The sequence below is a fragment of the Heteronotia binoei genome, chromosome 15 (assembly GCF_032191835.1).
Source record: "Heteronotia binoei isolate CCM8104 ecotype False Entrance Well chromosome 15, APGP_CSIRO_Hbin_v1, whole genome shotgun sequence".
Classification (NCBI taxonomy): Eukaryota; Metazoa; Chordata; class Lepidosauria; order Squamata; family Gekkonidae; genus Heteronotia; species Heteronotia binoei.
The window spans coordinates 40,002,598-40,016,605 of NC_083237.1; the positions used below are offsets into that span (position 1 = coordinate 40,002,598).

The 14,008-nt window shown below is 43.4% G+C and overlaps 1 protein-coding gene across 1 annotated transcript; it reads right to left on the minus strand.

Moving 5' to 3' along the window:
* Positions 1 to 1,716: 1,716 nt before the first annotated feature.
* On the minus strand, positions 1,717 to 2,655 carry LOC132583510 (olfactory receptor 6B1-like). The gene has a single exon (XM_060255139.1). It carries the CDS (start codon positions 2,653 to 2,655, stop codon positions 1,717 to 1,719), a length of 939 nt encoding a protein of 312 aa, XP_060111122.1.
* Between the last annotated feature and the right edge of the window lie 11,353 nt (positions 2,656 to 14,008).

Below are 14,008 nucleotides of genomic sequence, written 5' to 3' on the forward strand. Positions count from 1 at the left end.
GACGGAGAGGGTGAGCCACCCAGCCGAAGACAATAAATAATACTACCACCTTAATTGAAGTTCTCCAAAGGGAGAGGGCAAGCCACCCCATCAAAGTCAATAAAACAATACCGCCATCTTAAATGAAGTTCTCCAGAACAGTCACCGCAGACCCAACAACCATCGACGAGCCAAGGAGCCCCCAGCAACCACATGACAGGACCTTCAACTGCCAATGCGGCCCCCACCTTGCTGAAAGACATGCGGCTCGTGTCTCCCGTGGCCACGCCGACGCAGATGGAGAACGGGCCTCCTTCCTCACTTGAAACACACGCTCCCTGCCTGAGCCGAAAGCACGCTCCCTGCCCGAGCCAATCTTCCCGAGGACTGCAGCAGGGAGTGGAGGTCTGGCCATTACAATGGCCTGGCCCTGCCCCCTAAATTGTGCGCCCAAATGGGCTGTATCTCCTCCCCTTCCTCAGAGGGAGGCAAAGTCTGCTTCTGCAGCCTAGCAGCTTTGCTGCAGGCTGCAAGCATCTAATTCTGTCTACTCTGTCCCACCAGTTGTTACAATTTTTAGAGACTCTTCCCCATAGCCACAAGAAGCCACAAGGAGCTGTCTGTTTAAAAATAAAGGAGAGTCTGATTGAACTTACTTGGTGGAAGGAAGGGCTCTCATTTTCCCTCTGTGTTGTATTCCCAACCAGAACTGTCCTAGGGTGCTCTATTTGCATAGAATAATCTCCTGGGGATAAAACACACAGGCCAATTTCGCACTCACCTTACGCCGCTCTCACATCCGTCTTTTCAGTGCAGTGTCCTTCCAATTTCCCCTATTTGTGTCGGGGCTGCAGTAAACATCGCAGTTTTCATGCAGCAGATGGAAACTGGTTTTTAGCAGTTTCCATTTGCTGCACGAAACCCAGATGTTTGCTGCAGCTCCAGAACAAATAGTGGGAAATCGGGAGGACGCAGCATTGAGAAGATGGACGTGAGAGCAGTGTAAGGGTGAGTGCTAAATCAGTCACTTTTTAAATAGAAAACTAGTTATTAATTCTCAAAGTAATACATGAACATAGAAACAAATTCTTATTTAATGGCAGAGGAAGATAATTTTCCCTGTTTTTTCTGTTTGTTAAAAGTATTTATAGGTTTGCAAGCTTTTTTGCTGATCACATAAGCAAAATGTTTGCAATAAAGTCAAGCTGAGGTTTCCCCCCTTTTTGAGTAGATAGTACTTTATTTGCTATCCCAGTTAACATTCTATGCATCTTATTGGTCTTGTGTTTGCTGTTTCCAAACCAGTAATAAATACTTCTCTAAATATTAAAAAAAGATTGAGTCTAAAATACAACATATTCCTACTACTATCATCATGTTGAAAGATTCGGGAAGAAACTTTTGTTGTTGTTGTTCCTACTCCATTCCATTATACTTCTCACACTAAAACTAAAAACTCAAGTATATAAATGAAATATAAACTATTGTAAGAGCCTATAAGAAATTGTTCCACCCTATAGATTTTATTCTGACACAAAAAAGTAGAATATCATAGTTATCACATGAATTAAAAACAAGTTAAAACAAGAATGATAAGAACCAGTGTAGGACAGTAACTTGGTAATGTTGCTATGATGTACTTTTCTGAGTGGTGTCAATTATATTAGCCACTGGCCACAAGGCCATTGCTACTGATAGGGGAGGACAAAAGATGAATTACTCTCCATCTCCAATAATTCACTTGGAAATCCCAAACTTGTTCACAGCTCTCATTAAAGCTTTTTTTACTTCTTTGTTTCTTAAACTATAAACAAGGGGATTAATTAGAGGGGTTAAGACTGTGTAGAAGACAGAGAAGATCTTGTCCACTTCTCTCAGAGCTTCCTTTTGTGGTAGCACATATACAAATAACAATGAACCATAAAATACAGAAACTACTATGAGGTGGGAAGAGCAGGTGGAAAAGGCCTTTTTTCTCCCATCTGAAGTTGGGATTTTTATGATGGCAGCAATTATACAAATGTAAGACAGCAGGGTCAAAAGAAAAGAAGGAACAATATCTATGAAAGATACTGTGAGGCTCACCAGCGTCACCAGAGTTTGGTCACTGCATGATAGATTAATCACCGGTATCAAGTCACAAAAAAAATGATCAATTTCATGGGGGCCACAGTATTTTAGCTGTGACATCAAACTCAATAGTAAAGTCATGACCGTTATCCCACCAAGCCAAGATACAGCTGACAAGAGAAAGCAGAGACTTCTGCTCATAAGAGTTGCATATTGGAGGGGCTTGCATATTGCCAAATAACGATCATAGGACATTGATGCCAGTAGGTAGCATTCAGCAATGGCAGATATACCAAAACAGTAAAGTTGAATATAGCAGCCCTCAACAGAAATGGTTCTGTCCCCTGTCAGGAAACTGGCCAACATCCTGGGGAGAAGGGTTGAAGTGTAGAAAGTCTCCAAACAGGACAAGTTTCCAAGGAAGAAGTACATGGGGATGTGAAGCTGATGATCTCTAATCACTAACACAATGATGATGATGTTTCCAGCCATCGTCACACTGTAGGTTATTAGGAAAACCAGGAAGAGAGGAATCTGAAGTTCAGGATCATTCCCAAATCCCAGAAGAATAAATGTAGTTATTGCTGTCTTGTTATCTGTCTCCATATGCTCCATATTTTGAATCACTGAGAATGAAATTAGAAAATCATAAGGCCTCCAAGACCCAAAGCCTAGACATTATTTTACCCTTTCTCGCACAGCTAATGCTGGGAAGTGAAAACCACCCCAAAAGACCTCTTCTGATATAAAGTTAATTATGTAGGTATTACCTCAAGTAATAGAGCATCTCATTGTTACTTGATGACAATCTGATGATGTTGTCTCCCTGATGACGACATCAACTTAGGATATTGTAATTCATTGTTAATGCTGGACTGTAAAATAGCTAACAGGCACCACTCTGTCATTCGTTCATTTATTTTATTTCATTTATACTGTGCTTTCCCCACCCACCCCCGATGGGGACTGAGAATGTCTTACATAATTTTCTTATCCTCCATTTTATCCCAACAATGGACCTAAAATGTAATCTCCCCTCAAAGTATGCTGTAATGTCCTCTTCAAAATAAACCTGTTCTTCTGTCTTGTATGAGTAGGTGCTAGACAAGAACTGGTTCCAAAAACAAAACAAACAACTATGCAACCATAATAATAGAAATTCCCCACTCCAGTTTCATAAATGTGTTAAATTAATATTATTAATCAGGATCTACTTTTGTGTGAATCTGGGTTGAATTTTAAAGTTGGCCATATTCACACAGACATAGATCTTCTTGACTACAATCAGCTTGTATTGTCATATTGATTTCTATTTTGCAAATGAGGCTTTGTCTTAGAGGAAGCCCCCATCCTCCTTGTATAGAACAATTCATTTGATGGAATATTTTGGACAGCATCTGCCCATAAATGAAGCTATTTTCCCAGAAGCAGAGTCTGAGAATTGTGCTATCTTTAAATACGACCTATGCAGTGTCATTGGAATGAGACACACACACACACACACACACTTCTATATATACTTATATCTTTAACAATCACCTGGCATCAATGAAGAATGGTTGAGAAGTAGGTCCTTATAGCTGTTGCACATTTGTCTAGCTATCATAAGAAATGACTAAATTTCCTGAAGGAAACAATAATCTACCTTCATCTGTACAGTACACAAAAGAGGCTTTATACAAGGGAACGGCAGACTGTCTACAAAGAGCAACCTCTTGGTACTTTAAAGAAATACTTTCAGAACAATTAGCAAATCCCCCTTGTAAAACATATGATGCAGTACTTATTAAAGCGTCAAAATACTCCAGTCCTTTATTTTGTACCCTTGTTTCAAAATATATATGACATCTCTCCAGAGACCTCCTTAAGTGAGTTCTTGTAAGTGAAGTGTCTTAATCACAGGGAGATTCTTATTTCCCCAGTGATAATGAACAAATAGTCTTAGCCCTGCTGGTGAACCTCCTGACGGCACCTGGGTTTTAGCCACTGTGTGACACAGGGTGTTCGACTGTTGACCTGCATCATTAAATATAAATGGAAAATATCAATTGCATATATGTATGCCACCCAAAATAATTAAAATCCAAAATAAAATTAATATTACAGAGATTTTTAGAGGTATAAATCCAAAACCATTTAGAGGCATGGTTCAGGACCTTCATGTCTGTTACACAGTTTCACTCACTGGGTCATAGCTCTCTATACTGCTGCCATTTTTATGTATTTTGGCTTTCTCTGCTGCTATGTGTATGTGTAGAGAACAAGAGACCTGTGATTCCTGCCTTTTTTGTTTATACACCGGAGAGGACAGTGAGTCAAAGACACTCAGTGGTGGAGAGGATTCCTCCATGCTGCAGACTTATGCTTCTTCCCCCTACAGAAAGCCTCCTCATGTCCAGCTTGCTTCCTGTCCCATGTCTCATGATTCTAGCATGGAATCTGTCTTGCCCTCTTCCTGACCCCTGACTTATTGTCGTGTGCTGTTCATGTACCTTTTAGTTCACTTAAGGCTGCCTTATAAAGAGTGAGACCATTGGTCAATGAAGTTCCATATCTAAATAAAACTGTGAGGGGAAATGGCTCTCCATCGTCTCAGGCATAGATCTTTCACATCATCTACTACCTGAGTCTGTTAACTGGGGATGGTGGGAACTGAATTATTTTCTGTCCTAGGGAAGGATTATCCAACCTCCTGGATCCACATTCCTCCCTACTCTAAGATTACATTAAGTGTGTGTGTGTTTAAAGGAAACAAACAAAAAGAACCCTTCTGTCTATAAGATGAGTTTTGTTTTGTTTACCTAATTTGAGTTTTGTTTACCTAATTTGTTTGATATCATCCTTTCTAGACACTGAGTGCAATTATAGCAGCAGAATAGTTTCCCCTCCTGTTCTATTTTGCCATACCCAGAAGGGCAACACTCAGAGTGTAGAGAATAAGGCAGTGTTTGAACAGAAAAAGAAGAATAAAATGTGGTATCAGCTTCATGGCCCTACAGATCAGAGCTTGCCAGGGCTTTTCTGGTAGAAAAAGCCCAGCAGGAACTAGTTTGCATATTAGGCCACACCCCCTGATGTCACCATTGCTTCACATAGGACATTTTGTAGGAAAAGTCCAGCAGGAATTAATTTGCATATTAGGCCACACCCCCTGACACCAAGCCATCTGGAACTGTGTTCTTGTGCATTCCTGATCAAAAAAAGGCCTGGAGTTTGCTACTATAAGTGAAAGGTTAAAGGAGTTAGGGATCTTTAGCTTGCAGAAATGATAACTGAGAGGTGACAGGACAGAGGTTTACAAAATTATGCACAGGATAGAGAAGGCAGAGAAAGAAGTATTTTTCTCCCTTCCACAGAATATAAAAACTTGTGGGCACTTAATGAAATTAATGATCAGTAGGCTTAGAAAAAATAAAAGGATGCACTTCACCCATAGAGACATTAACATGGAAATTCACTGCCATAGGAAGTGGTGGCAGCTGCAAGTATACACAGCTTCAAGCGGAATTGACTGAAAATATGGAGAAATTCTTCATCAGTGGCTATTAGACATTTGGGACAGTGATGCTCTGTATTCTATGTTCTTGGGAGGAACCGTGGGAGGGCTTCTAGAGTTCTGGCCCTTCTGGTAGACATTCTGATTACGCTTAGGTTTGGCCACTGTGTGATACAGAGTGTTGTACTGGATGGGCCATTGGCCCGATCCAATATGGCTTCTCTTATATTCTTATGTTTCAGGATATCCTGCAAAATGTCAGTATCTAAAATTCACAGATGATCTGACTACTCCCACATATCCATTCTATTCTTATAGAAGATTGCTGTGGAGGTTGGGATGGATACACTTCAGTTGTTTGGATACACTTCATTTCATTTTTTTAAACCAGATGATGGAACTGACTGATGACTGATGATCTTCACTAGAAAAGGTCAAAGGAGTACATCTTGTTGACACTTCATTCTTCTTCACAGTTTCCAGTACAGTACTATTATTATTTTTTTTAAGTGCAGCTAGATGTAGTAGGATACCGTGTTCTGGTTTTTCTATTCTAATTTGGTTAGTCAGAAAATGGTGCTGTTGGAAGACCTGTTTGGATCCCCAGAATTTTAATACCCATAGCTATATGATTCTGTCTTTTTCCTCAAGGTTTTTTGACATCTCGGACTAGGAAAAAATCCAGAGATTTTAAATATGTCATCAGTATGTTGCTTTCATTTAATTATGCATAAATGCAACTGTTTTTGAATTTTTTAGATGCTTTGGGCTTCTGGCTATTTGGGACATTCTGACATTTACAGTGTGGTGTTGTTTAGAGCCAGTTTGGTGTTGTTTAGAGCCAGTTTGGTGTAGTGGAGAGCCAGTTTGGTATAGTGTTTAAGTGTGCGGACTCTTATCTGGGAGAACCAGGTTTGATTCCCCACTCCTCCACTTACAGCTGCTGGAATGGCCTTGGGTCAACCATGGCTCTCGCAGGAGTTGTCCTTGAAAGGGCAGCTGCTGTGAGAGCCCTCTCCAGCCCCACCCACCTCACAGGGTGTCTGTTGTGGCGGAGGAAGGTAAAGGAGATTGCGAGCCGCTCTGAGACTCTTCGGAGTGGAGGGCGGGATATAAATCCAATATCTTCTTCAATATCTTCTTTAATTGTCAGGGAGATGCAGGTTTGAAGCTCTGCTATGCCACTGGAGTTCACAATGTGACATTTGGCCAGGTGTGATGTTTTTAGCCTAACTACCACATAGGGTTGTTACTTTGAATATAAATATGGAGGGAAAACACAAGTCACTTCCTACTCAATTAGGCAGAAGATGTTTTCATCAAGTGCAGAGCTATTTCTGCCTGCTTTATCCCCCTATCTAACCAGACATTGCAATGATCTATAGAGTCTTCCCCCATAGCCACAAGCAGCTGTAGGAATTGTCTGTTAAAAAATAAAGGAGAGCTTGATTGAGCAGAAGAACTTTGACTTAGTGGGAGGAAGGGCTTTTGCCTTCTCTCCACACTGTCTTCTCAACCCTAACCCAACCAGAAACTTTCCAAGGGTGAGAATGATTTCCCCTGTTTTGGCTGCTCTGTGTGCACATAATAATTTATTGGGGATAAGAATATAAGAGAAGCCATGTTGGATCAGCCCTATGGCCCATTCAGTCCAACACTCTGTGTCACACAGTGGCCAATATATGTGTGTGTCTGTATATATATATATATATATATATATATATATATATATATATATATATATATATATATATACACACACACACACATAAATACACACACACACACACACATATGGACTTCTCCATATTTTTATCCAATCTCCTCTTAAAGCTGGCTATGCTTGTAGCCGCCACCACCTCCTGTGGCAGTGGATTCCATATGTTAATCACCCTTTGGGTGAAGAAGTACTTCCTATCATCCATTTTTGCTCAGCAATTTCATTGAATGCCCATAAGTTCTTGTATTGTGAGAAAGAGAGAAAGGTACATAATCTTGTAAACCTCTATCATATCACCCCGCAGTCGATGTTTCTCCAAGCTAAAGAGCCCCAAGCGTTTTAACCTTTCTTCATAGGAAAAGTGTTTCAAACCTTTTATCATTCTAGGTGCCCTATTCTGGACTTTTTCCAATGTTATAATATCCTTTTTGAGGTCTCTCGGCTTGACTTCGCGAACGAAGATTTAAGAAGGGTGCAGTAGTCCACGTCTGCTGCAGGCTCACTGGTGGCTGACAAGACCATTGCGGGACAGGCAGATCCGGCCACAGTGGCTGCGGGGAAAAGTCTGATTTGGGGTTGGTAATGTAGCAGTGTGATTCTTCCTCAATCTCCTTTTGTCCTCAAGACCAGCTATGCGTGTGTTCTCAAAGGAAGAGACAGCCTTGTGGATGGTGTGCCTCCTTGCTTTGCGATCTGAGGCTAGGTCAGACCACTGGTGATGGTTGATGCGACAGGTGCCAAGGGATTTCTTCAAGGAGTCCTTGTACCTCTTCTTTGGTGCCCCTCTATTTCGATGGCCGGTGGAAAGTTTGCCATACAGAGGAATCTTGGGAAGGCGGTGGTTTTCCATCCTAGAAATATGCCCTGCCCAGCGCAGCTGCGACTTCAACAGCAGTGCCTCGATGCTTGTAACCTCCGACCTCTTGAGGACTTCAGTGTTGGTCACAAAGTCACTCCAGTGGATGTTGAGGATGGTGCGAAGGCAGCGCTGATGAAAGCGCTCAAGGAGTCGCAGGTGATGACAGTATAAAACCCACGATTCGGAGCCGTAGATGAGGGTTGTCATCACAACCGCTTTGTAAACATTGATCTTTGTGCCTTTTTTCAGATGCTTGTTGCTCCACACTCTTTTGTGCAGTCGACCAAATGCACGGTTTGCCTTTGCCAGCCTGTTGTCAATCTCCTTGTCGATCTTGGCATCTGAGGAGATGATGCAACCCAGGTAGCTGAACTGCTGGACTGTCTTCAGAACTGACTCACCCACAGTGATGCAGGGAGGGTGATAATCTTCCTGGGGTGCAGGCTGGTGGAGAACTTCTGTCTTCTTCAGACTAACTTCTAGGCCGAATAGCTTGGCAGCCTCTGCAAAGCAGGACGTCATATGCTGCAGAGCTGATACCGAGTGGGAGACGAGTGCAGCATCATCAGCAAACAGTAGCTCTCGGATAAGTTTTTCCATTGTCTTGGAGTGAGCCTTTAGTCGCCTCAGGTTGAACAGGATGCCATCGGTGCAATAGCGGATCTAGACACCATCGTCATCATCTAGATCTACTGCGGCTCTTTGAAGCATCATGCTAAAGAAGATCGTAAAGAGAGTTGGCGCAAGAACGCAGCCTTGCTTTACACCTGTGCCTATTGGGAAGGTCTCCGAGAGGTCGTTGCAGTGTCTGACTTGGCCTCTCTGGTCTTCATGTAGCTGGATGATCATGCTGAGGAACCTTGGGGGACATCCTAAACGTTCCAAGATTTGCCACAGGCCTTTCCTGTTAACGGTATCGAAAGCTTTGGTAAGGTCGACAAAAGTCACATATAGACCCTTGTTCTGTCCCCTGCATTTCTCTTGGAGCTGCCTGAGAACAAATACCATGTCGGTGGTGCTCCTGTTAGCTCTGAAGCCGCACTGGCTCTCTGGGAGGAGTTCTTCTGCAATGGTGGGCACCAGTATGTTCAGGAGTATTCTGGCAAGGATTTTGCCTGCGATGGAGAGCAGCGTTATCCCCCGGTAGTTGGAGCAGTCTGACTTTTCCCCTTTGTTCTTGTGTAGAGTGATGTTGATTGCATCGCAAAAGTCCTGTGGTAGTTTGCCTTGTTCCCAGCAGGTGACAAGTACTTTGTGAAGTGCGCTATGTAGTACTGTGCCCCCATGCTTCCAGATCTCTGGTGGGATTCCATCAACTCCCGCTGCCTTGCCACTTTTCAGTTGCTTGATGGCTTTAACAGTCTCTTCTAGGGTGGGGATCTCATTCAACTCTGTTTTCACTGGTTGAAGTGGGGTGAGGTGAATTCCTGAATCTTGAACTACGCGGTTGGCACTGAAGAGAACCTGAAAATACTCTGACCACCGGTTCAGTATGGATGCCTTGTCTGTGAGGAGCACTTGGCCGTCTGCACTACGCAAGGGACTCTGAGCCTGATACGATGGGCCATATACTGCCTTCAGGGCTTCGTAGAACCCTCTTAAATCACCAGTGTCTGCACACAGTTGGGTTTTCTCTGCAAACTTGGTCCACCACTCATTCTGAATGTCTCGAAGCTTGCGCTGGAGGTTGCTACATGCAGCACGAAAGATTGCTTTTTTCCCGGGACAGGAGGGCTGAGCAAGATGTGCTTGGTAGGCAGATCTCTTTTTCGCTAGTAATTCTTGGATCTCTTGATTGTTCTCGTCAAACCAGTCCTTGTTCTTCCTTGTGGAGAACCCGAGGACTTCTTCAGAGATCAACAGGACGGTAGTTTTTAGGTGTTCCCAGCGTGCTTCTGGAGAAGGGTCTGTGGGGCAACTGGAGTCCTCAATTCTTGACTGGAGTTTTGCCTGGAAGGCAGCTTTAACTTCGGCTGACTGAAGGCTGCCAACCTGAAGCTTTCTCCGAGGGATACCTCCTCTCCTGGGTGTGGGTTTAAAGCGAAGACGGAGATTGCAGCGTACAAGACGATGATCCGTATGACATTCCGCACTGGGCATTACTCAGGTGCGTAAGACATCTCGAAGGTCTCTCTGGCGCACCAGAATGTAGTCGATAAGGTGCCAGTGCTTGGACCGTGGGTGCATCCAGGTTGTCTCCAGGCTGTTCTTCTGCTGAAAGATAGTGTTAGTGATGGTGAGCTGGTGCTCCGTGCAGAATTCTAGTAGGAGGCTCCCGTTATCATTGCAGTTGCCAATGCCGTGTTTGCCAAGTACTCCTTTCCAGGCTTCTGAGTCTTTACCTACTCTGGCATTGAAGTCGCCATGGATGATCACCTTGTCCTCTGTAGGGGTCTTCCGTACGAGGTTGCGTAGATCAGCATAGAACTTGTTCTTTTCTGCAGGATCTGCTTGAAGGGTTGGGGCCTACACACTGAAGCGTGTTGCATGCTGCTTGTTTTGAAGTGGGAGGCGCATGGACATGATGTGATCTGAGTGACCTGTTGGCAGGTTTTCAAGTTTGGAGGCAATGGAGTTCCTGACCATGAAGCCAACACCAGAAAGGCAGCTCTCAGCCTTTGACTTACCCGACCAGTAGAGGGTATAGCCAGCACCGTGTTCTTGAAGACTACCTTCCTCAGGGAAACGGACCTCACTGAGAGCTGCTATGTCAATATTCAACCTGAGAAGTTCGTGGGCAACTAGAGCAGAGCGTCGTTCAGGGTGACCACTGTCTACTGTGTCAAGCATGGTTCTGATGTTCGAACACGCAAGCTTTAGTGTTTGCACACTTTGTGAGGCAGGTGCATGCCTTTTCTTTGTTGTTATTTTTTGACCGCAAGGAAGGATACCCGTTGACCGCGGCTAGCCAACTGGGGTGGGGGAGACGAGCTTTGTTTAGGCCACCTTTTCTAGGCCCCTCTCCATGTGGAGCAAGCAGTGCTGTCCCTAGATAAGGCTCCTTGGTCGTTCAGGGTGCTGCCGAAAAATGCTTTCGTCTCCGTGTCAGCATCAGGTGACCAATACCCTGAACCGCCTACATGCAGGATCGGGACTGCGGCTTCCAGTGGCATCTTCCACCTGCCGTTTCGCCCCTTGCCCATCGCTGCAGGACTTGGTGTGTTGTGGGTTGTGGATGTGGATATGCCCTTCAGGCCTGCGCAGAGGAATTTTTAGGTGAAGCACAGTGTGCGCGGTACTGGCTCCACCCTTTCACCTTGGGGTCATCTGCCGTGACCCAGTAAGTGGGGACGCCGGCAGCAAGTCCTCCAGGTGGTAGGTGTTACATTAACGAGCTCTATCTGCCCAGGTTTTATGTTAGAGTTTTCCTTCTCTTGGCTGGCGAGGTTGGTGAGCCTTTTTGTGATGCAGTGACCATAATTGTACACAGTTTTCCAAATGAGGCCGCACCATCGATTTATAGGATGCTGGTACCGCATTTCAGTTTGGTGAAACTGGAGAGCCAGTTTGGTGTAGTGGTTAAGTGTGCAGACTCTTATCTGGGAGAACCAGGTTTGATTCCCCACTCCTCCACTTGCACCTGCTAGCATGGCCTTGGGTCAGCCATAGCTCTGGCAGAGGTTGTCCTTGAAAGGGCAGCTGCTGTGAGAGCCTTCTCCAGCCCCACCCACCTCACAGGGTGTCTGTTGTGGGGGAGGAAGGTAAAGGAGATTGTGAGCCACTCTGAGACTCTTCGGAGTGGAGGGCGGGATATAAATCCAATATCATCTTCTTCTTATACAGGAGCATCATGATACTGGCTGATTTATTTTCAATTCCCTTCCTAATAATTCCCAGCATGGTGTTGGCCTTTTTTATTGCAATCACACACTGTCTTGACATTTTCAGTGAGTTATCTAGCATGACCCCAAGATCTCTCTCTTGGTCAGTCTCTGCCAGTTCACACCCCATCAACTTGTATTTGTAGCTGGGATTCTTGGCCCTAATGTGCATTACTTTACACATGGCCACAATGAACATCATCTGCCACATTGATGCCCACTCACCCAGCCTCAACAGATCCCTTTGGAGTGCCTCACAATCCTCTCTGGTTCTCACCACCCTGAACAATTTAGTGTCATCTGCAAACTTGGCCACTTCACTGCTTACTCCCAAGTCCAGATCATTAATGAACAAGTTAAAGAGCATGGGACCCAGTACTGAGCCCTGCGGCACCCCACTGCTTACCTTCACTGTGATAAAAAAAAATACAATTTTTACATTAAAGTAATTAATGCCGGAAATAAAACATTCTTTGATGGCCCAGGTAGAGAATGTTCAATATTGACTGCCATTGTTTATGATCAATACTTAGGGATTTGCAATAGGAATGGGAACAAACTGAAAAATGAACCATGAATTGGGCCAATTCATGGTTCCTTTTGAACTGGTTTGGTGGTTCATTTGGTTCATTTTTGCGGTTCATTTTTTCAGACAGCCTGGCACTGATTCAATCAATTCCTAAGGAATGCAGGGGGGTAGACTTCAGGAAGCCCTAGAAATACCCATAGCAGTTGACCATAGTTTGACTAGCAGCTCTGGGAGCCAATCATGGAGCTCCCATTCTGCTCTGTGGAAGCTGACACCCTGACTCAGCTACTTTCACTTTGCAGCAGCAATAGAGAAGAGTTAGTTGCTGTGAGAGCTGAAGCCAAGCTTTCCTGGGGGCTACTGGGGGCGGGGGGCTAAATTGCCGACATTCCAAACCCAAACTTTGCCATACTTGGAGGGTGGATGGAGGAGAATCTGCTGAAGATTCCTGGAAAAATTTCGTATCTCTAACTCACCAAACTACACCTCCTGAACCAAACAAACCATGAATCAGTTTGGACAATCAAACAAACCATGAACCAACACAAAACACCATTTTTCCTGACTCGCCCATCTCTAATTTGCAACCTTTTTCGTGTTCACAAATCACAATTTTTGCAGTAAAATCAAGCATCAGCTATTTTCATTTTGACTAGAGAGTAACATATTTGCTATCCCTAAAACCATTTTATGAATCTTCTTTATTTGTCTGATGTTTTAACACCAGTAATAAATATGTTCCTTTCCTTTAATCTTATTAAAATTCCTTGACTAAAAGTCTTGAGCAATCAAAAAACCATCTGTTAAGTAGCATTATCTGGACACAACACTATAGACGTGGAAAAAAAATTGTAACATGAAGGGTAAGGCTATGGAATCTGCCAGCTAAAAGCAGCAAAACTAGTTTAGGGTGAGACAGATAAAAAAAAAACCCTAGCTACTGTGTGGGGGAAAAACCCTATTTCTAAGTCTAATATAAGAGGACACTCCATTAAAATAAAGTACCAATTTTTGCTTGAGAATAATCACAAAGCTGGCCTGAATAAGGAAACTTTCTTAACCTTGTCTTCATAACAGGAGTGGCCTGTGCAATCAACATACGTAGTGAGAAAGTTTTAAAATAATTTGGGTTAGTTAGATAAAAAGCAAAGGAAGGCAGAGATTTTGGTGCAGGAATATAAAAAAATAAAGAACAAACCTTATGGGCATGAGACCATGTGCTCCAGTAATCAAAGACAAATATTTATCTCAAAATTATTAAAAAAAATGGTGGGGGGAGAGTATCTCAAATGCTCACCACATAGTCCTACTACTATCATTGTGTTGACAGTTAATTCACGGATGAATCAAGATCGGCATAAAAAGAATTTGGGAAGAAATAGGATTTTTTTTTTTTTTTTTTGGCTTTTACTGCATTCCATTATGACTTCGCTACTAAAGCTGAAAACTCAAATATATAAATAGAATAGAAAATATTACAGGAGCCTAAAATTGGTCCATGCTGTAGATTTCATTCTACACCAGTTTGATCTAA

What these genes read in the sequence shown, in the direction of transcription:
- LOC132583510 (XM_060255139.1), bottom strand. Translation starts at nt 2,655, where the DNA reads ATGGAGACAGATAACAAGACAGCAATAACTACATTTATTCTTCTGGGA.